Source organism: Schistocerca serialis, chromosome 2 (assembly GCF_023864345.2).
Source record: "Schistocerca serialis cubense isolate TAMUIC-IGC-003099 chromosome 2, iqSchSeri2.2, whole genome shotgun sequence".
NCBI lineage: Eukaryota > Metazoa > Arthropoda > Insecta > Orthoptera > Acrididae > Schistocerca > Schistocerca serialis.
Genome location: NC_064639.1, coordinates 917,497,115 through 917,519,485, shown reverse-complemented (window position 1 = coordinate 917,519,485; position 22,371 = coordinate 917,497,115). Strand labels below are relative to the sequence as shown.

The 22,371-nt window shown below is 41.4% G+C and overlaps 1 protein-coding gene across 1 annotated transcript in view; it reads left to right on the top strand.

Annotated features, from left to right (window-relative positions):
* The first annotated feature begins 3,725 nt into the window (after nucleotides 1-3,725).
* The window catches only part of LOC126456517 (juvenile hormone acid O-methyltransferase-like), a 63,108-nt gene continuing 44,462 nt past the window's right edge, over nucleotides 3,726-22,371 (top strand). The window contains exons 1-3 of the mRNA XM_050092265.1: nucleotides 3,726-3,878; nucleotides 9,547-9,767; nucleotides 13,586-13,718. Coding sequence (XP_049948222.1) covers nucleotides 3,726-3,878; nucleotides 9,547-9,767; nucleotides 13,586-13,718 — 507 coding nt within the window. The remainder of the gene's footprint in view (nucleotides 3,879-9,546; nucleotides 9,768-13,585; nucleotides 13,719-22,371) is intronic.

Here is a 22,371-nt window from a genome sequence, read left to right as displayed (position 1 = left end):
GACAAATGTAGTAAATTCCACCACACGGCGGCTAAATCTGCACCAACTCGAACACTCGCTGTTGCTCCCAGGAATACCACCAACAGCGAACCACCAACCAAGGGGACAACGTGAACAGACGTGGCTTCGGTAATTAAATCACCACTCAACTTTCATGTGCTGGGTCGGTGAGCCACGAACCTCGTAGCACTCGGAACAGCCTCCCATGCTCCGACACTGCACAGAGACCGACAGCGGGCCCGGCCGAATATGCCACGCAGACACTTGCTTGCTGATCCGCTCCAACTGACGGATTGGCTGCACACCGCCAAGCCGGAACTATAAACACCAGACAGAAGATGGTATACGGTGCAAATATCGATACACACCGCTGCTGCCACCCGTAAAAAGAGGAAGAACCACGGCATAACCGCAATAACCGCGGGAAACCAAACGCAGAGTAACAGCCAAGTTTTAAAGCAACGCATAAGCCGGGGTCAGCACGGCTCAGCAACGACTTACACGTAGACGGTAGTGTGAAACAAGCTGCAGCCATGTGTCCACTCCTTCTGTCGTTAAGTATCTTTTAAGGAACAGGCCATACAGATACATAAAATGTGTACCTAACCCAATTGTCTGAACTTATTACAGTATAACAAATACGAGTATAATACTCCCGATGCCATAGTCAGTTAGTCAACATCCCATGTAACGATCTTTTTGTGGCAGTTGCACTTGATGTTGGACAAATTAAAACTTTATTAAGCAACAAATATATATGCTGAATTAAGGCCATTTTGTATGAAGGGTACAGCCAATTTATAAGTATTTCACTATTAGTTCTTTAAATCTCCAGAGGACGAAACCCACTTCGTAATTACATTTAGCAAAGAAAAACAAACAAACCCTTACAACAGCATTTTCCATTAGGGAATAAAATTGTATAATAGTTTCCACAGTGAAATTTAAAACATTAGTAAAATACATAAGTTTAGAAAGCCAGATAACCGTAAGTATTATGCGAGGTTTGGAACTTAAATAGTGGCAACTGTTTCTTCACAACCGATACAAAAGAGTTACCTGTTTGCACTTGTTACTGTCCTTCAAAATAGTCAGTCACCAGCATTGTATAGAACCAGTTGCCAGCGATGTGGAAGGCGTAGTATACCGTTAACACGTTTACAGAGCCCGTTAGCTTTCACTATCAATAAAATTCTTCTGAGCTATTGACAGCATTATCAATATATAAAACTGTCCGACATTTCGGCCACTTCTGCAAGCGACCTGTCCGAAGTTTCGGCCACTACTGCAAACGACCTTCCTCAGGAGGCGGAGGAAATTGCTTTACGTAATTTGATGGGGTACTTGAGGATAGGAGAAGGGGTGTTCGGCGTTCGTTGTTAGTCTTTATATTATTGCTTGTCATTGGTGGGTAAAGACATATCTCACTGGTGTTAAGATTACTTCTTGCCATTGGTGGAAACAGGTGAATCACAAACGGAATGTAGTGACGTAGCACTGCGTACTCGTCAAATGCGGGCAGCGGCGTGCCCGCGCTCAGTGTGCGTACGACAACCGCGGTGCCCCACTCGCACGTGTAAGTCGCTTTGCGCGCTGTCCGCTATCTAATGTCTCTCTTATTAGGCAGTGTAGCTCAGCACAAAGCCCTGAGGAAGCCGTCTACAGTAGTGGTCGAAACGCCGGACAATTTATGTATTGACAATGCGGTCAACAACCCACAACAGTTTGATAGACAAAGTTCAATACTATTAACATAAAGGGGTTCGTTTTGGCTACATAGATTTGTAGTCTCCTGCATTTCTATCACTAGCCTTATGACATAGTGTTCTTTTACAGCTATTGTACTGTGTCAGAACTCCCGAAGTTGCGATAAAATAACCTTCCGTTAGGTTTCGTGCTTTTATGTAGCGTTTTCATCTTTATATTTTCTTTTCAAGTATCCTTCACTATCGATTGGAAGCCCATGTGAGCGATTTTATTTCTGACGCCGTCTCACTTTCTCCAGCCACATGAAAAAAAGTGAGTGGCAGATGTCACTCTCCTTCTGGTAAACGTGGAGCTTACTGGACGCAATGCTAACGCGCGCTTGTGTTTTTGTAACAAATTTGCCAAAGTAAATGGCGTGAATTGCGTTATTCATGTAACCAGTCGAGTTATTTTAAATTTTTATTTAAGAAACAACCAAAAGATTTCTCCCGGCGGTCACAGGAACGACCACAAATTATACGATCTATGTAGGAGCAACTTATATGCCACTTAAAACTGACACTTAACGGATGCAGGGTCTCCCCCCACCATCACCACCAGATAACGAAGGGCCAGACGCTTGTTGCCATTTAGAGTAAAACCCTCGAAGGAACGTTAACTAAAATTCTATGAGACCTGACACGATCAAAGTTTGTGGAGTACTTTATCTTGATTTTTAATATAAAATTTGTCTTTATCGCACATTTATAAAAAGATGCTCTGTCTCGATTGCTAACTCATGATTTTCATATTTAAAATAGACAGAAAAAATATTGTTCGAAAATACTTCTACCTACTTACAATGTTTACCTTTTAAAAAGAAAAGAAAATGACTGAGCATAGCATCAGAATTTCGTTACAGTGAGTAACTCGTAAAATGTAGTACAAACATGTCCAGTGTCACAAAAATTACTGTGCGGTCTATGATGCTACTATTTAACATAGAGACAAATGCGCATCTACTAGAGAGCACAACGGCGTGCACGGATGATTGATTAAAGTTATTGCATAAAAAATCATACAAAAACACAGGGAAAGACTATTTGAAGTTAAATTATGTACAGTTAAGGGTTACATTTTAACATGATTGTTTATGGTATCCGCGAGTTGTAACCAACTGAAAACATGCCACGGCACCAGTTGTAACTTTGTTTTTGAACGCTAGAACCGGTTTCATCAAACAGGGACGTTTTCCAAGTGATTATTAACGCAGCGCCATTGACATACACAGGAAAAGGAAAATAGCAACTAGTATTACAATCTGTATGCAATTAGTAAATAACTTGCCACGAACATGTAAACGTACTCGTACAGTACACTGGGGTGTATATTATAATTTTCAGGCTGTTCTAACCGTACACCATCAAAGACAAAATCGGTTCACAACACTTACTTATACTGATCACATTACGGGTCTGAAGACGTACAGAAGTCTTATTTTACGAAACGCTCGTGTTATTTGATGTTATTAATATATACAAAGCGCCCATCAAACGGTTCTAGTAAGAAATTCAGGAATTAAATCGAGGGAGTGGGTCACCAATAAATCCATTAGGATCTTTTTAAACTGAACTTTACTACTAGCTTAAGTCTTTATGGCTGCTGGAAATATATTGTTAATGTGTGTTTCTGAATAATAGACACCCTTCTGGACCGGAATCGGCGACCTTAAACTTTTGTAAAGATACTTAAAAACTGTTCCCATGGAGCAAACTGTTGGTTTGAAAAATGAGGTATATTATTTACGATAAATTTCATTAACTCATAAATAACTGGGAAGCAGTAGTCAGTTTCCTTCGGCCTTGGTTTAAAGACGTCTTCCAGAAACTGACCAGTATTCCATCTCTAATGACAAAAGGTTAACGTCCACCGTCCCTTTAAACTGTATCTGACGTGGAGGGAGATTTCTCTAAAAACATCTTTCTTCCAGGTATCAGCATCTTGTTCCTGTCTGTGAGGGGGATAGACTTCTAACCAGCATGGATAAGCCGGACTTGTACAACCTCGGGTGCACGCCCCTGACGGTGCTGGCCGCCAAACAGGTTGACGAGCTGTGGTCGGTCCTCACGTGGCCGAGGCAGCCGCTGCCGGTGCTCGACATTGGCTGCGGGCCCGGTGACGTCACCAGGAAGGTGGGTTCTTCACTTCCAGTCACGTTACTACTCGATCAGACCAATCGACTACTAAGCAACTCCGTCGTATTCAGAAAAGAATCGTCGCTCTTGAATATCTAGGACCACTGAGAAAAGGAGGTATACAGAGTGTTCATTTTAACAGAAGACACTGAAGTATCTCGAAACTACACTTCGGACCAAAAAAAAAGTTCAAATTCCAATTTGTCTGTCTCAGAGAGGGACATCCAGTAATATCACACTCAACCAGCCACCCAACCATGAGCATGGCTGGTATGGGCAACTTCGAAATCTTCAATGGGAACCCCCGTTTTTTTTATTGCAGATTACGATTTTATGGCCAAATCTGTATACTTTTGTCTGAAGCATTTCCTTCCTTTCGCCACAGATGACGCTGTAATCAGAGGAACAGAAATGGGTACCCCATCGTAATTTATGACATGATACTCAATGGCCCTTGAATGGCATCTGGGACCGCACCTCCATGCTGTGAAGTTAGGCCAGGCCAGGCCAGTATTTCGTAACTTTTAATTGTGTACCCCATTCGCAACGTTGTAGTCCTCCGACAAATCGAACAGGGGAGTACTTGACGCGGCACTGTGGCCATGGCTCGCGACGAACTCTACTCTCCTTTTCCATTTCGAGTAAGTGTTCAAACGTAGTATCGCCAGCTTCAGTACACTTAGTCATCCACTTTTCAATTGGCCGTACACAGGACGGATGCATAGATGCGGGACTAGCAGCATAGCCGTTTTTGATTCTGTCGATCGTGTCTTCACGGCCTGTTGGCACCTGCTGATGTACTTTATCTTTTAAATATCCCCACCGGAAGAAATCCGGTGACAGCAACCTAGCAGAACAATTAACAGGGCCACTTTTCCCGATCCACCGACCAGTGTAAAAACGGTTTAATAGCTCCGGTGCTTCAATTGCGTAATGTACTGGGCAACCGTAATGCTGATACCACATGCGTTGTCGAACGTCCGGGTCAATATCTTACAGTTGTACCGATTGTCCCTGTTTGTGCCCCTTCAACGTGCCGTCGATAAGATACGGACTAATGAGTTTGTTTCCTATGACGCATCACCATATGTAAACCGACCAAGGACGCTGATGGTCAACTTGTTGTAACCAGTGGGGATTGTCTTCATTCCAGTAATGCATATTTTCCCGGTTAACGCAACCATAGTTCGTGAATATAGACTCACTGGAAAATAGTTTCTCGGGAAATAACGTGGAGGTCGATTGCATTTGTTGACGTGTCCATTTACAAACCACTACCCGGCAATACTGACCTTACGACTTATCTTAGAAGAAAGATTAAGGAAAGGCAAACCTACGTTTCTAGCATTTGTAGACTTAGAGAAAGCTTTTGAAAATGTTGACTGGAATACTCTCTTTCAAATTCTAAAGGTGGCAGGGGTAAAATACAGGGAGCGAAAGGCTATATACAATTTGTACAGAAACCAGATGGCAGTTATAAGAGTCGAGGGACATGAAAGGGAAGCAGTGGTTGGGAAGGGAGTAAGACAGGGTTGTAGCCTCTCCCCGATGTTGTTCAATCTGTATATTGAGCAAGCAGTAAAGGAAACAAAAGAAAAATTCGGAGTAGGTATTAAAATTCATGGAGAAGAAATAAAAACTTTGAGGTTCGCCGATGACATTGTAATTCTGTCAGAGACAGCAAAGGACTTGGAAGAGCAGTTGAATGGAATGGACAGTGTCTTGAAAGGAGGATATAAGATGAACATCAACAAAAGCAAAACAAGGATAATGGAATGTAGTCTAATTAAGTCGGGTGATGCTGAGGGAATTAGATTAGGAAATGAGGCACTTAAAGTAGTAAAGGAGTTTTGCTATTTGGGGAGCAAAATAACTGATGATGGTCGAAGTAGAGAGGATATAAAATGTAGGCTGGCAATGGCAAGGAAAGCGTTTCTGAAGAAGAGAAATTTGTTAACATCCAGTATTGATTTAAGTGTCAGGAAGTCATTTCTGAAAGTATTCGTATGAAGTGTAGCCATGTATGGAAGTGAAACATGGACGATAAATAGTTTGGACAAGAAGAGAATAGAAGCTTTCGAAATGTGGTGCTACAGAAGAATGCTGAAGATTAGATCGGTAGATCACATAACTAATGAGGAAGTATTGAATAGGATTGGGGAGAAGAGAAGTTTGTGGCACAACTTGACCAGAAGAAGGGATCGGTTGGTAGGACATGTTCTGAGACATCAAGGGATCACCAATTTAGTATTGGAGGGCAGCGTGGAGGGTAAAAATCGTAGAGGGAGACCAAGAGATGAATACACTAAGCAGATTCAGAAGGATGTAGGTTGCAGTAGGTACTGGGAGATGAAAAAGCTTGCACAGGATAGAGTAGCATGGAGAGCTGCATCAAACCAGTCTCAGGACTGAAGACCACAACAACAACAACAACCCGGTTATGGTAATCGGCGCCATGAAGTTCTTGATGCAGCGACTTGTGGTGTGGATAATCCCTATGACAATGCAATATTGTACATTACTACCTACGAACATATTCGAATCGCGGTGTAATTGCTTATCCGTGGGCTGTGGTGCACTGCCACTGTTACAGCTACTTCACTATCTTCTCCTTCAACAGACTACCAGTAAATGGTAGCTTTAATGCGCCGCTGCACAGATTGAGTAAATGAGATACTGTCACTGTCTATCCCGCACACATGGAACTCATCACCACTAGCAACAAGGGCTTTACATTTATCACACGCATTCATGAATTTTAATAAAGAAAGCTATACGTAACATCCTATGTACGACAACAGATTTGAGACACGATGTGGGATTTCTATTCTACTTGCATATTCCTTCTTCATCTCCCGATTTACAGTACGACCTGATACACAAAAAGTGCACCAAATTTCAGGCACCTATAATAATTAACAAGAAAGGATAGTTGCTACTCACCATATAGCGGAGATGGTGAGTCGCCGACAGTCTCAACAAAAAGACTGTCAGGAAGTGAGCTTTCGGCTAACAAGGCCTTCGTCGAAAATAGACAACGTACACACACACACACACACACACACACACACAAACACACACACACACACACACACACACACACACACACACACACACACACACACACACACACACACACTCGCAACCGCAACCGCAACTCACACATACATGATCATAATCTCCGACTATTTTCGATGAAGGCCCTGTTATCCGAAAGCTCATTTTCTGACAGTATTTTTGTTGTACCTATCTTCGACTCGGTACCTCCGCAAGATAGTGAGTATCAACTATCTTTTTCATAGTACTGTTACTTTCTGTCTTGAATTTTCCATTGTGTAATAAGTAACAAATCGATATGTCCTTTTCGAAAGCAAGAAAAAACATGGTGCTCACGATTAAACAGGGATTATTTATGCAAGATGTTACAAAATTATCCCATAATTTGAGAGGCGATGCCAACAGCCTTACCGCAGTGGTGACACCGGTTCCCGTCGGATCACCGAAGTTAAGCGCTGTCGGGCTGTGGTAACACTTGGATGGGTGACTATCCCGTCTGCCGAGCGCTGCTGGCAAGCGGGCTGCACTCAGCCCTTGTGAGGCAAAGTGAGGAGCTAATTGATTGAGAAGTAGCGGCTCCGGTCTCGTAAACTGACATAAGACCTGGAGAGCGGTGTGCTGACCACGTGCCCCTCCATATCCACATCCAGTGACGCCTGTGGGCTGAGGATGAGATGAAGGCAGGGCGGTACCGTTGGGCCTTCCAAGGCATGTTCGGATGATTTTTTTTTTTTTTTAGAGGTGATAATGTGGTTCAAACCAAGACAAAAATATCAATTAAACATGGGTTCTAAAATGTATATATTAAAAGCTGTTACCACTTGTTCAGTATTAGAAATTTGTTTCACACGAGCCTATATGAACAAATGCTCATAGCACTTAAGTTATACATCTTAGAGCCCAAGTACACTGGATTTTTTTCTTGTTTTAGTCCATACTGCAACCTCGTAATGCATAGTACGATTTTATTAACATCCTGTACAACGAAAAATTGGCCTGTGTGTTTAGGTCTCGCGTTGTGAGGGTTCCATACAAATTTAGTTATGTATACAGACAGTTCATCCATATCGGAAATGGAGAATCTCGACAACTTTTGCCTGTTATCAACACTGATACTGACAAAATATTGGTACCAGGAATTGCAAGGCGTTCCAAAATGTTTTAATTTCAAGTGTGAAGTCGGATTTCAAATGACAAAAAGATATTTTTTCGTGTGATACAATTACAAATTTACATAAACTGTGAAATCTTGCTTCATGCCAAAATTCATGATTCTAGGTGAACTGGAAGTAACTATAGTTTTGATGAGTGAGCTTGCGAGTGTCAAAATATGTCGCAAGTGGCCGTACCTCGTGATTTCACTGTCTTGGAAGCTTCACGTTTTTACTCCGTCAAGGGACCGTAGATATTAGTATGTGACATAAATTTGAACTTGATACGTTTACTCGTTCCTGAGGAAAAGGGTTTTTGACAGTGGACAGACAGACAGACCGACAGTAAAGTAAGCCAGCAGGGGTTCGATTTTTACCGACTGAAGTAAGGAACCCTAAAAAGAAAGGAATTGTACATAGCTAGTGTTCTGGCCAATTTATGAGCAACGTTCTTACACAAAGACACATGAATCTGGAAACGAATCCAACTCCAATAAAGCTCAAACGCAGCTGATGTTCCTCACACAAGCGTTAAGCGCTTGCTGAAGGCGTGGACCCGACAAGCACACCCTTTTATACAGGAGCCGTCCACAACCGATGCAGTTTCCAAGATACCGGCGGGTTTTCAGATAGACACCGGTTGATGATGCGCCGCCTGAACTACCTGTCAGTTGTCGCCGGGTTGACAGAGACCGTCTGAAAAGCTTGTATGGGTGTTGCAGGGTAGGCTGTACTGAGAAATAATTGCTGAGAACAAAATTCATACTTTGCGGCAAGTCCGATTTAATTAGCAATTCAAGCACTTGCACGGGCGAAAGTGCGGTAGTGCACAGACATCTGTTAGTTCGTGAGTTACCACTTCTTCAAATGCTCATTACAAGTTAAAATGTGCCTTTTCCGGAAGTTATAAATTGAAGCTAGGTGAGCAGAAGCTACGCTTGTGTTGTCTGAGGAAATGAACGAAGAATATGTCTGGCAACAGCTTCTCCGGTACGCTGCTTGAATTCACGTGTTCAACTACTCGTCTAGCTAACTTCAATAATAACAAAATCAGAAGCGATTAATAATTATTTCCCAGTGCAACCTACCCTGCAACACCCTTACAAGCTTTTAAGACCGTTCCCAACAGCCGTGTACATCTCTCAGGGTTTAGCTGGCCCGGTGAGCTGCGTTCCGCGGACAGCGCGGCGAGCCGCCCTCATGTACCAGACCACGACACACGGACTGGACGCTCTATAATCTGCACCGTGCTCTCCATTCGACATCTGTGGCCTCTTTCATCACCCTCCTCTTTTCTCAATATTCGACATGTCTGGAAATTGGACAGCACGCTTGTATCAATGATCTGCAATACCTGTGGATCGCTTTGCCTATTCAAAGAAACGGAAGCACTGATTAACTTTATATGCTGTATAGCTTAGAAGAGCAAATCAGAAAGTATATTTCTGCACTGGCAGGTTTTAGCTCCGCGGCTGCCACCGGGCACGAAGCTGGTGGCCTGCGACATCAGCACAAAGATGCTGGAGTTCTGCAGGCAGCACAACGCGCTGCCGGGCACCATCACGTACGAGCAGCTGGACGTGGTTCAGCCCGACCTGGAGAACTCCGCCGTGTGGCAGTACGCGCCCTTCGGCAAGGTGTTCTGTTTGCTGCTGCTGCATTGGGTGCCCGACAACAGGTGTGTACTCAGTTTGTCGCCTTATCCCATACCGTACAACAGATGGCCTGTCTTACTTCTCCGACTGTAATACAAGAGGGGTTACACTTGATCACTCCAGCTATGGATTGCTACTGTGGTACTTCCATGAGCAAGAAATGCCGTAACAAGCAATCATACATTTTCTCCAATAATAGTTTTAGTTTATCGATATTTGTATCTTATGTTACTGATAAAACTAGATTATGTAAGGCTTGTTGCCAGACTGGCAGAAGAATGTATTTGACGGCCGTTGTGACCGAGCGGTTCTAGGCGCTTCAGTCCAGAACCGCGTTGCTGCTAATGTCGCAGGTTCGAATCCTGCCTCAAGCGTGGATGTGTGTGGATGTCCTTAGGTTAGATAGGTATAAATAGTTCTAAGTCTATAGGACTGATGACCTCAGATGTTTTAAGTCCCATAGTGCTTAGAGCCATTTGAACCATTTTTGAATGTATTATGTATTAAAACGAAGTCGCAGAGCACCATGTAACTACGAGGGCAAGTCAGAAGGTAAAGATCACTGTTTAAAATAGAAATAAACTATTTTATATTCAGGCCAACCGCAACTTTTGAAAGGCTAGACGTTAGGAAGAAGTCCGCTAACAATTGGTTAAATTGTTTTTCATTGAAGCACAGTGGGTTTCGCTGCCTAAAGCCGCATCGTCAGGTGCAACATACGTTGTAAAAAGCAAAGTACAGCGTCACTGAAGATATTAAAATTAAGAAAGGAATGTCTAAAATATAGTCACAACTTAAAAAGATGGCAGGCATACCCGTTGCTCCTAGTCAGGATTTACTATTGAGTGAATATCGTCATACTATGGCGTGCTCCATTTCTTAAAATTTGCCTCCATCAAAAAAGACGAAAGAAAATGTATACTGTAGTGAGTCGACGCTGAAAGTTTTTAAAAAGGGACGGTTTAGCGTTAAAAAATTGTCACTACTAACATGATTGGTCGCAACATTACGCAGATTACTATGTGTAAAATATCAGGTGGCCGTGTCTTACCAGTGTGACAGAAGGGCAGCCCAGTGTAGGACAAAGCAAAAGCGTCCTGAATGACCGACAAGGAGAGATTATGTGGCTGGCGGAACGGAAGCTATCCATGTGGACCGAGGCCCGCAAGAAAGAGGCTGCGGAGCGTACGTCACGAATGTAAGCCTGCGCTCGCTCATTCTCTCAACTCAGCAGACAAAACCTGCGTTTCTACATCTGTTAACTGCTAACTAGGTGTGTACGTACGAACGAGAATTGCGTGTTTTACTGGAATCCGCTATTATGGATTATTACTGTTATTAGTCCTACAATGACAGGAAGTCCATAGGCCTACTTACAGTTTGTTACGGCTGTACTGGGGTACAATAAAATTAAAATCATGCCACAATGATTATCAGTTGCAGAATGAACCACTTCTTGTATGAAATGAGGACTGTTAAGCAGAATAGACTAAATGCTATACACATTTATATCGAGTATTACATTTCCTTGTAGTACTGTTAATCAGTAGGACTTCATAATAGCAAATTCCAGTAGAAGATGCAATTCTCGTTAGTGTGTACACACCCAGCTACGAATTAACAGGTCTAGGAACGCATTTTGTCTGCCGAGTTGAGCGAGCGAGCGAGTTCAGGCCTACCTTCGTGACATACGCGCTGCGGCCTGTATTTCTCGTGGGCCTCATATGGACAGTGTGACGTCATGTACTCATGAGTAGGAGCACTGGGTCGATACCTTTACACACGAGAATAATACAGAATTTTATTACGTTCTAAAACCAAATCATACAAACAATCAAAATTAGCCAGAATGATATGGTGCTTTAATTCCAATTGGTTATTCAACGTGAATTGTGCGTTTTAGTTTTTATATCTAAAAGTTTTTACTCTCTCTAACACATTCTAAATGTGGCTTTTTTCTTTCTTATGGAATATTTTTAAATTTTCTGAAGGACTTGTGATGCTGTGTCCCTCTTTGCTAAGTGCGCTGTTAATTTAGCTCTTGGGTTATTTAAGATATGGTGTTCCTGAAATCTTATTTGAAATAACCTACAGATGTGTCCTATATATTTCTTACGGCAATCATTGCATGTAATACAATATCCAGCCTCTTTATTATATTTTTTTACCAGGGCTTTTTGCTTGTGCCTGGGTTTTCTGTTTACATCCGAAAATGTAAAACACTCTGAAGTAATGGTTTACATCTCTTACGACTGCAATTTTTTTCATGTAGTGCACCCAGATATGGTATTCTACAAAAAATAGTGCGTTCCTTTGTCTTCTCGGCTGGTGTTTTGCTTTTCCCTTCACGGATCTGCCCTAACTCACACCGGAAAGACACTGCCACCTTATACTTTCCACATTGTAACTTGCGTACTGCCGCGACGTGGTAGAAGTGACAATATTTTATTGCCAATCCAGACCCTTTTTGAAACCTTTTAGTGTCCGCTCACTATAAAATGTTTCCTTTTTTCTTTTTAGATGAAGACAAATTTTAAAAGATGGAGCCCACCTCTGGTCTCCCGATAGAAGCAAATTTTTTTTTACCAGAAGAGGATTTGGCGCATGTTCGACTAGTCAACTGGAAGAAAAATAAAAGCTGCAAAGGCGTACTATTTACTGAATATGTTCCTTCTCGATATACAGAAAGAACCACGAAAGTTCATTATTCGCTACATGTTGTTCTGTAAGGCATCTTTGAACGAGAGACTACGGAGAGAGTAGTGTAGAACTAGAAGCTGTAAAACTACTTCGGAGGAAATAAACGCCTCTATTCTCTATGAGACATGAAAAAATTGTCATTCACGCTTTGAACTCAACGGAAAAAGAAGGAAAGGAAACTAGAGATGGGTACAGGGAAGAAGCTGCTGCTGGTCTCAGTAAAAATAAAACGGCATATCCGGCCGTTGTTACTTCTCCCCCCCCCCCCCCCCCCCTCCGATCCACGGTATTGGCATCTATTCATCTATTCGAGTTGTGTGATACAGCAGAAGAGAAGTTGGACGTGAAAACGTATCCCTTTCATTGTGTCAGAATGAGAATTTCTAAGAAATCAAAATGGGATGCTGTGACGGGAAAAAATGCCGTCAATAGCGCATTAGCTGCAACATTCAACAGCAGGGTCGCTCCCTGTCCCTAAGAGTCCATTAGAAGAACATGTCGCTGCCTTTAATACCAGGCTACGTTACAACTATGGTATGTTCTTATCATAAATTTAAAAACTCTTTCGTTGATCGGTTGGAGGATTAACTAGTCAGACGTCTTAAATTTTTAGAAAATTTAATCTTTGCCCCTAAAAAGGTAGCAATTTTAAAGTTTGTCTATAATTTAATGAAACATTTGAAGCTACGGGAACAAAAAAAGTTGTAGACACTAATTTTTTTATGGGATTAATGAAGAGCCATTCTGAATTTTCACCAAGGTGTGCGCAGTCTGCTGGTTTTCAAATAGCACAAGATATCAACAGAGAACAAGGAATGATTACACTGAAGACCTATAACGACACTGAAGTTACCGTCACATTTAATTTCATTTTTGTGCTCACATTTACAATGTTTTCGTTATCATTATGTGTTCGGCGTTGGGAACAGCAAGTTGAAGCTCGTTAATTTAACCACGTTTGTACAACGTATTAATGAAATTAAAAACACCTTATTTTGTTTGGGTTTTCAGTATTATTATTGTATATTTTCATTTAAAATAGTTTTGTTCTAATTCGTTCATACAATTCTTAGAAAAATTCAAGAAATCTTGCGTATCTTCCACTGGGGCGACGCCCTCTAATAAATTAATATTTTCACAGGCGTGCTGTCCAGAACATTCACAAGCTGTTGGTGTCTGGCGGAGAGGCTGTCTTCAGCATAATAGCTAACATGACTCATTACACAGTGCTTGAAGAAATGGCGAAAGACTCGCGTTGGGCCCAGTACATGCAGGTAACACTTAGGTCTAGCCATCGTCCTGCTAAATCTCAGCAATACTTGGCGCCGGCCGGAGTGGCCGAGCGGTTCTAGGCGCTACAGTCTGGAACCGCGCGACCGCTACGGTCGCAGGTTCAAATCCTGCCTCGGGCATGGATGTGTGTGATGTCCTTAGGTTAGTTAGGGTTAAGTAGTTCTAAGTTCTAGGGGACTGATGACCTCAGCAGTTAAGTCCCATAGTGCTCAGAGCCATTTGCAATACTTGGCAAATGATTAATAATTCTAAAAATGCCCTACCTCAGTAGTGAAGGAGGAGATTAGTGTTTAACGTCCGGTCAACAACGAGGTCATTAGAGACGGAGCGCAAGCTCGGGTGAGGGAAGGATGGGGAAGGAAATCGGCCGTGCCATTTCATAGGAACCATCCCGGCATTTGCCTGAAGCGATTTAGGGAAATCACGGAAAACCTAAATCAGGATGGCCAGAGAAGGGATTGAACCGTCGTCCTCCCGAATGCGACCTACCTCAGTAGTAGTCAGCTTTTTTTGCTACGGTAAAATTTCTAGCTTCTGAGCGCTGATGCGCCTAGTAAGTCACTGTTCGGCAGATACGAGGGCGTGCTAAAAAGTAATTCCTCCGAATTTTTATTCTGTTCTCTATACAGGTTGAGGTATTAAAGATCTTGCATATTACTCGGTCGACATGGTTTCGAACTGTTGCTTGTAAAATAGAGGTGTGTAACGTTAACTAAGTCGGTGCGTAACAAACGCCGTGTTGTAATCAAGTTTCTAACCGCAGACAACATGCCTCTAATTGAAATCTGTAGATGAATGAAAACTGTGTACAGTGATGATTGTATCGACATCAGAATGTGCGATGCTGGGTTGTTTGTGCTTGTAATGAAGCGAGTAAAAGTCGTCGAGGGAGACCAAGAGATGAGTACAATAAGCAGATTCAGAAGGATGTAGGTTGCAGTACTTATTTCGGGATGAAGAGGTTTGCGCGGGATAGAGTAGCATGGACAGCGGCATCAAAGTAGTCTTCGGGCTGAAGACCACAACAACAACAACAACCTCATTGTGTGTGGCAGAGCATCATCTCTTTCCAAAACTTAAGAAACACCTCCTTTCTTTGATAGTGATGAATCAGTGCAATTAGAGGTAAGGTTTTAGCTGAGTCAATAACGTCAGACACTCTACACTGACTGTATCAAATAACTGGTCTCTCATTGGGGGCATGTGTTCCTCACCAAGGTGACTTTGTTGAGCAGTAAATATGTAGACGTGAAGAATACTGAAGTAGAATGTTAATAAAGTTTGGTTTATTTAAATAGCCTTACGAGTTTTCAAATTAAAAAATTCGGAGGAATTACATTTCAGTATACCCTCTCACTCTCTTAATTACGATTCTCTACTGAACTCGAGCCACAAACCTGGGGGAGGAGGGGGGGAGGGGGTTTCCCGGGAGGAATGATCAGTAGTTAGGAATATGACAGAAAGAAAAAGTGTCCAGTAAACATGGACTGTAAAATTGGCGTCTTATAAGCTATTAGCTCTTCTTCTTCTTCGATACTGTGAAACCAGTCGGACTTCGATAACGACCACGTCCTCTGCCACTTACGCAGAATCGTTATTGGAGAGTGGGGCAATCTGGACCAGTGCTGGCTGGACAGTCTCATCGATGGTACACAAACGGCAGTTTCAAGCCTGCATCCGAACAACGAAACATTCCACCATGTATTAACTTTGGCTCAGGAGTGCTGTGAAAAACCTCTCGTAGGAAACATAGGATTTTGCCATTACAAAAATGTCTGTGTTTCTGATTTGGTGTTCTGAACACATCGCAAATGAAAATAGACGCTAGCCTCAGAGCCAATTTTTGTTTTCTGTGCCGTGGATTTCCAAATAAACGGGCAATGCAAAATTTCTGATGTTGAGTGGATTTTTTAGAGTAACTAAAAGTAGATGTTTGGAAGTATTTGGGTGACACTACTTTACCTATTCTTTAATTTCTGCAGAGTGTGGAGAATTCAGCATACGCCCTTTGTCCAGAACATCCGCTATGAATTTCGTCTTGGTCATTAACAGATTTTCATTGATATTTCTTACTTCTGTTACTATATGTAGATTTTATTTTAGTAAAAAGAGATATTCCTGATAACCTCATTTTCACCAAACAAGAAACAAACTGTTGAGCAGACAGGTCTCACGAAGCAAGCAATTTTGGCGCTGATGTGTCAAGAAGAGCAACAACTCACGACAGACGAGACTCGGTACAGGAATAAAATGGCATGGCGCTGCAGTAGAATCACTTGCCACGTGTAGTCAAAGGAGGCCACAAAATCGTCCATGTAAAAGGGGCTTCAGACGTTCTCTTGTGGGACGTTCCAAAATAACTAGTTTTTAGGCGCAGACTCTGCACCCGTGTATAATTATGACTTTTACAGGATGGCAATTATTGAACTAGTTGAATAAAACGTAAATTAGTTACAAACTACGACGTGTGCACACAATTTATTCGACATCGTCACTACGGATATTCATATTTAGATTATGACTTTTCGATATACCTGCCACATTGACGGTGATGAGAGGCAGACGAATAGCGAAATTCTGCATGACCCACTGAAGTGGTGGAACGTCGATGCTGTCGATGACTTCCTAAATGGCTGTTTTCAGCCCCACCTGGAGAATATGGCGGCCAGTCGAGGCCCAGAGCCACAATGTGTGTCCACAAAGTGCTGCTCCAAGACATCAAACACTCTCCTGCTTCGATGGGGCCGAGCTCCGTTTTCCATAAACCACACCTCTGCGGATTCTCAGTCCCCAAATGCGCCAATTTTGCTTATTGCAGAACCCATCCAGGTGAAATTGGGCCTCGTCACTAAACCGAACAACAATGGGCATACTAATTCCCATTATGCCACGCGGCCAACAGTGCAGTTTGAACGTCCTAACGCAAACCATTCAGAAGTTATGACGATTTTATTTGATATAGTTCAATAATTGCCACTCTGTGTATCCATAAGGCCAGCTAAATTCTAACACAGAAGAAGATGTACGCTTTTGCGCTGATTAATTCAAGTTGTTACAATAAAGTGGTCCTCACTCGGAATGTTTCCACAATATCACAAGTAAACATAATTAAACTTTATTTATTTGAATAGATAAACCTCGAACAGAAACAGTCACTGTTTCTGATGCAGTACAACAGAAGAAAACAAACGTTCTCCAGAAATTCTTCTTAGTTTTGTGTAGGAAAGTTTCGTCACAAACAACGAAGTCAGAATAGGTTCTTTAGAGCTCAGATTACGTTCACGTGAGCAACGAAAAGTCGGTCTTCAAAACAAAGTACGTATGCAAAGTTGTATCTCACGGGCAGCACGACTTGTCCACGGCGCGGAACACAAAGGCTCGGTGCGCAGGTCGCGGGCGACGTCCCATCTGAGGCTGTATCGAAGCAGTGGTGCTACTTCAGTCGCTGGCTGGCGAAGACGGAGCTGGCTCTAGCCGGATCCGTGCCGGGAGAAATACTCGCACGGCGGAAGGTTATAATTTCCCTATTGGCTATCGAAGCTGCAGCGGGTGCAGCAAGAAGTACATGTCTGGAGCGACCCCTGTTCTGCACCCTCTGGCTGGTTACCGGGAGACCCTCTGTGGGTTGAGCAAGATAGCTCGGGAACCAGCATGGACGCAGGTGATGGATTGCGGTAACACGCTAAACTTAGATGCGATGCTGGTTGGCGGCGTCGAGGGCGAAGCCGAGAGAGACACCAGTTTACTCGACAGTCGGCCCACAAATGATAACAAATGTAACTAGAATGACTGCACAGTGTCACTAAATTATTAAAACTGCGTAAAATTTATTACTAGCAAACAAGGAAGCATATCATTCTAATGGTAAATTATGTCTGCTTTCTGCTAACATAATCAGACTTCTTGTAACACGTCCATCTGACTCCTTGATTGTTAATTAATCACGTTTCATTAAACATCTTTCCAAAATTTATCCGTTACCATTTTCTTCGCCTATATGAATCTCTGTTAATTTTACGTGCTACCGATACAACTGCACTGAAATGTCCAGCGGGTGGAGCTTTATTAAAAGGATATACTATGCTTCCCTGACCTTGTATGTTGCAGCAACACAAACACAAAAGTAAATCGTTTCGAATACAAGCATCGCACATAATCAGATGACCAGTACACGGACTCACCAGCCACGCGTAAATCTGACATTGCCACGTCGCTACCTATACCTGTCCATCGCGAGGTGAGTCTTCTCTGCAGTGACAGCTTTAAGCGACCGTGCCACACCCCCTCTACTACCGACGGCGCCATGTTCGTTCTAGCGAGACGCTGCCACTCATCGCTACTCGGGACAGCTTTTCGTGTGGCAGAGAACCCCTAACGTGTGTTACAATACTACCTATCCTTTGCCGTGCTTTGTGCAGTAGTTTGCGGAGTATGTGTGTATGTGTCATGTAATCTCACAATTTCACTTATCATCGTAATTACTATAACTTAGGATATAATGTGATATTTAACATGACATCAGAAACCAAGATGGCGATCCAAGGTGGTGGACCTGAGAATACGAACACACTTCCTAGGTCACTTTTCTTAACTTCAAAGTGGCAGGAAATGAAAAAAATCATTCCTTGCAAATGAGAAAAGTAAAAATAATTTAACAGAGGGTACTGAGGTTGAAATAAATATTGATGACTTCATCCAAACTATGCACAATTTTTCGTGAACTTTAGAATTATTATAGCTAATCCAGATGGATCAGAATCGTATTATCCAACGTATGATGGAAAATCCAATAATTATGTGGAAAAACTGTTTGATTTTGTGACCATAAAGAAAAGAAATAATGTTTTACCTATAATCGAACATCCTTTGGTTTCATCAACAGCTGTGTTATATCTGACTTCATCTGTTATTAATAAAATAAGCTTAGAAGGACATATTCTAAATAACAGAAAAATAAAGTACTTTATCCGTTATCAATTGTTCATGAATTTTTAAAGATTATACAGAAATGATGTGCGAAGGAGACTTCACGTAATTTTTACTAGGACTTCTAGTTCCGGAGAGGCAATTCTTAGATGACCTGATTATAATGATGCTGAATTCAAATTACAGATACACTTCCTAAGGAAGGATAAATTGTAATAGAATTGATGGAAATTCGTGTACTAATTATTAAATATGAACCAACTTACGAGTTAGAACAACGAGAAAATATTCTGAAAAATCCAAAAGTTCATGTACAACTGTAGAAGTTGCAGGATTAAGTGATAAGAAAAATTTCGAACTAGGTATCACATAACTCTGCAGAATTTGATATGCCATATTTCGAATTTATTACAGTTCAGACAAATCGTAAAAATAATCAGTTACTTCACTCTTCATTATTCGACCACGTTAATCCACAGAAAAATGGAAGAAATGAAATTTTCCCACAGGAAATTTGGAACATTAATCCATCAAATAATATTCTCAAAGCATACAATCAATTTTTCGATATTAAATGAGTTATACTACTCAAATCAGACGCTGACATAACTCCATTAATTTCATAAGTAACTATCCTATCTATGTGATTAACATGGCGTGTAGAAATAATATTGTAAGTTCACAGGAAAGGACTAAGGAACTTTGTGCGGAACTTTTAATGAAAAAATTCCTTCAGATACTTTAACGTATGTAACAATGTATTGTAAGAAAAATTTAACTTATAATTCTTGGCACAGAATACTTATTGAAAGTTTTTAACTATATAAATGAATAAAAAATTAGAAAAAAATTAAAGAAATTTTAATATCATGTTTTCATTTTATTTTGAAATATTTTCAGAAAAATAAAAAAAATAAAAACTAAAAAATTTAGTATGTTAATTAGAAAATGATTACTCATTATATTTTTTTTCTGAATAGCTCTTTTTATGTAGATTATATTAGCCTTTTCAATTTCAAAATCAGTTAATATTTATCTGAGATCGATAGACATCGCTGGCCGTAGGACAAGTCTTCTTCAGCTGGCGCTATGAGCTTACAACTCGTATTTTATCCGACTGCGGGTGGCCTCTAGATAACGATAATACTGACCTAGAGCAACAATTCACGTCAGTGAAAGCAAGGATGCGCGTTGAGTGAACTTACGTAAACTTTCTTTTGCGATGTTTGCAGCATGAGTTACGTGAAACATTCTCTCGCGCCAATCTAAGGCAGTTCAAAACTTCTTTCAGATATGGCGCTGATGGACGATCCATTGAAAATAATAGCGGAATATGTTCTACTTTAAACGTTAATTAATTGTTTTATAAGTTGTTTTCAGTATTCGTACTATCATTTACATGTTATTTACATTTCTTCAATTCAAATAAAACACGAAAATGTGAAGTAAATAACTTTTTTATATCCAAAATGAGCTGATGGAAGTAGTGCTTATAGTATGTACTTTGTCACTCGAATACCTAATATACATACAATTTTAGAGCTTATTTACTCTGTCAAAGCTCTAAACCAAGTATGAAGACTGAAGGATTTTGACCATTATCTCATGAAATCATTAAAGCGTGAGTGGTTAGTGAAGAACTAGATATTTGACAAAACTTTTTCCATCCTCGCTTCCGTATGATCTATCACAATCCAATGGGCATGTTTAAGACACGTCCTAAAGAGTGGGTGGTGCGTTTCAGCCCGAAATAATGGAGCTATCTTTAACTCAGAGGGAACGCTCCGAGATGCACTGACGTAGGGAGGTCAGAGGCCAGATGCTCGGTTTATAGGACTAACCGAGTGGAAGGTGTTCGATAGCGAACGTTTTGCACTTTTTTGGAATGAAGTTAATTTTGTCCTATTAAATTTCATAATCTTTAAATGGACAATATCAAACAGCTAAAGCAATGTGGTGTCTGTCTAGAAAAAAGAATGTTAATGAATTTTAAAAAGATAAGTAACGAAAAGATGGATTTTGATGGATTTGTAAAGAAATTGTATCGAGGCATCAGAAAATTAAACTTACGTGTGAATGAGGTAGAACTGTCGGTAAAAAAAACACTAAAAAAATCAAGTACAATCGAGAGTTCATAAAAATCTTATGGCTCCTCCAGAAGAAAGAATTGAGAAAATTTTGGGCAAGGGATCGATTTCTTACATTCACCATAATTCATTATGTTTATGTTCCTACGTTCACTTTTTATAAAGAATTAAATTTTATTTTCTTACATTTACATTTTATATGAAATATTTAACTATATTTTCTTACGTTCACCTTTTGTATGAAAAAAGTTGGTTAACGTGACACGAAAAAATGTTCAGTTATATTAACTTTTCTAGCCGGCCGGAGTGGCCGTGCGGTTCTAGTCTGGATCCGAGCCACCGCTACGGTCGCAGGTTCGAGTCCTGCCTCGGGCATGGATGTGTGTGATGTCCTTAGGTTAATTAGGTTTAATTAGTTCTAAGTTCTAGGCGACTGATGACCTCAGAAGTTAAGACGCATAGTGCTCAGAGCCATTTGAACCATTTTGAACCATTAACTTTTCTAAGTAATTTAAAAGAAATTAAGTCAGTTAGACCTGAAAAGTGGATTATAGTAGGAAGTTCTGTTAAGTTCTGTGTAAGTTCTAGTGAGCTAGCTTAAGAGGAACGAATCAGCTAGTGAGCTAGAACTGAGATAGAGTCTACCAAAATGTCCTACTCTCATTGTCTATAGAAAATCTGACACCCACGCACATTGAACCACATGTGGAATATTTTTAAGCTACACTGAAGCGCCAAAGAAACTGGTATAGGCATGAGTATTCAAATACAGAGATATGTAAACAGGCAGAATACGGCACAGCGGCTGGGAACGCCTACATAAGGCAACGTGTGTCTGGTGCAGTTGTTAGATCGGTTACCACTACTACAATGGCCGGTTATCAAGATTTAAGTGAATTTGAACGTGGTGTTATAGACGTCTCACGAGCGATGGGACGCAGCATCTTCGAGGTAGCGATAAAGTGGGGATTTTCCCGTGTGACCATTACACGTGAGTACAGCGAGTATCAGGAATCCAGTAAAATATAAAATCTCCGACATAGCTGCGGCCAGAAAAAGATTCTGCAAGAATGGGATCAATGACGACTGAAGAGAATCGTTCAGCGTGACAGTCATCCACAAATTTCTGCATATTTCAATGCTGGGCCATCAACAAGTGTCAGTGTGCGAACCATTTAACGAAACATCATCGATACGTGCTTTCAGAGCCGAAGGTCTTCTCGTGTACCCTTGGTGATTGCACGACACAAAGCATTACGCCTTGACTGGGCCCGTGAACCACGACATTGCATTCTCAATTACTGGGAACATATTGCCTGGTCGGACGAGTCTCGTTTCATATTGTGTCAAGCGGATGGACGTGTAGGGCTATGGAGACAACCTCATGAATCCATGGACCCTGCATGTTAGCTGGGGACTGTTCGACCCGGGGAGGCTCTGTAATGGTATGGGGCGTGTGCAGTTGTAGTGATATGGGACCCCTGATACGTCTAGATACGACTCTGGCAGGTGACACGTACGTAAGCGTCCTGTCTGATCACCTGCATCCATTCATGTCCATAGTGCATTCCGACGGGCAATTCCAGTACGACATTTCCACACCCCACACTTTCAGGGTTGC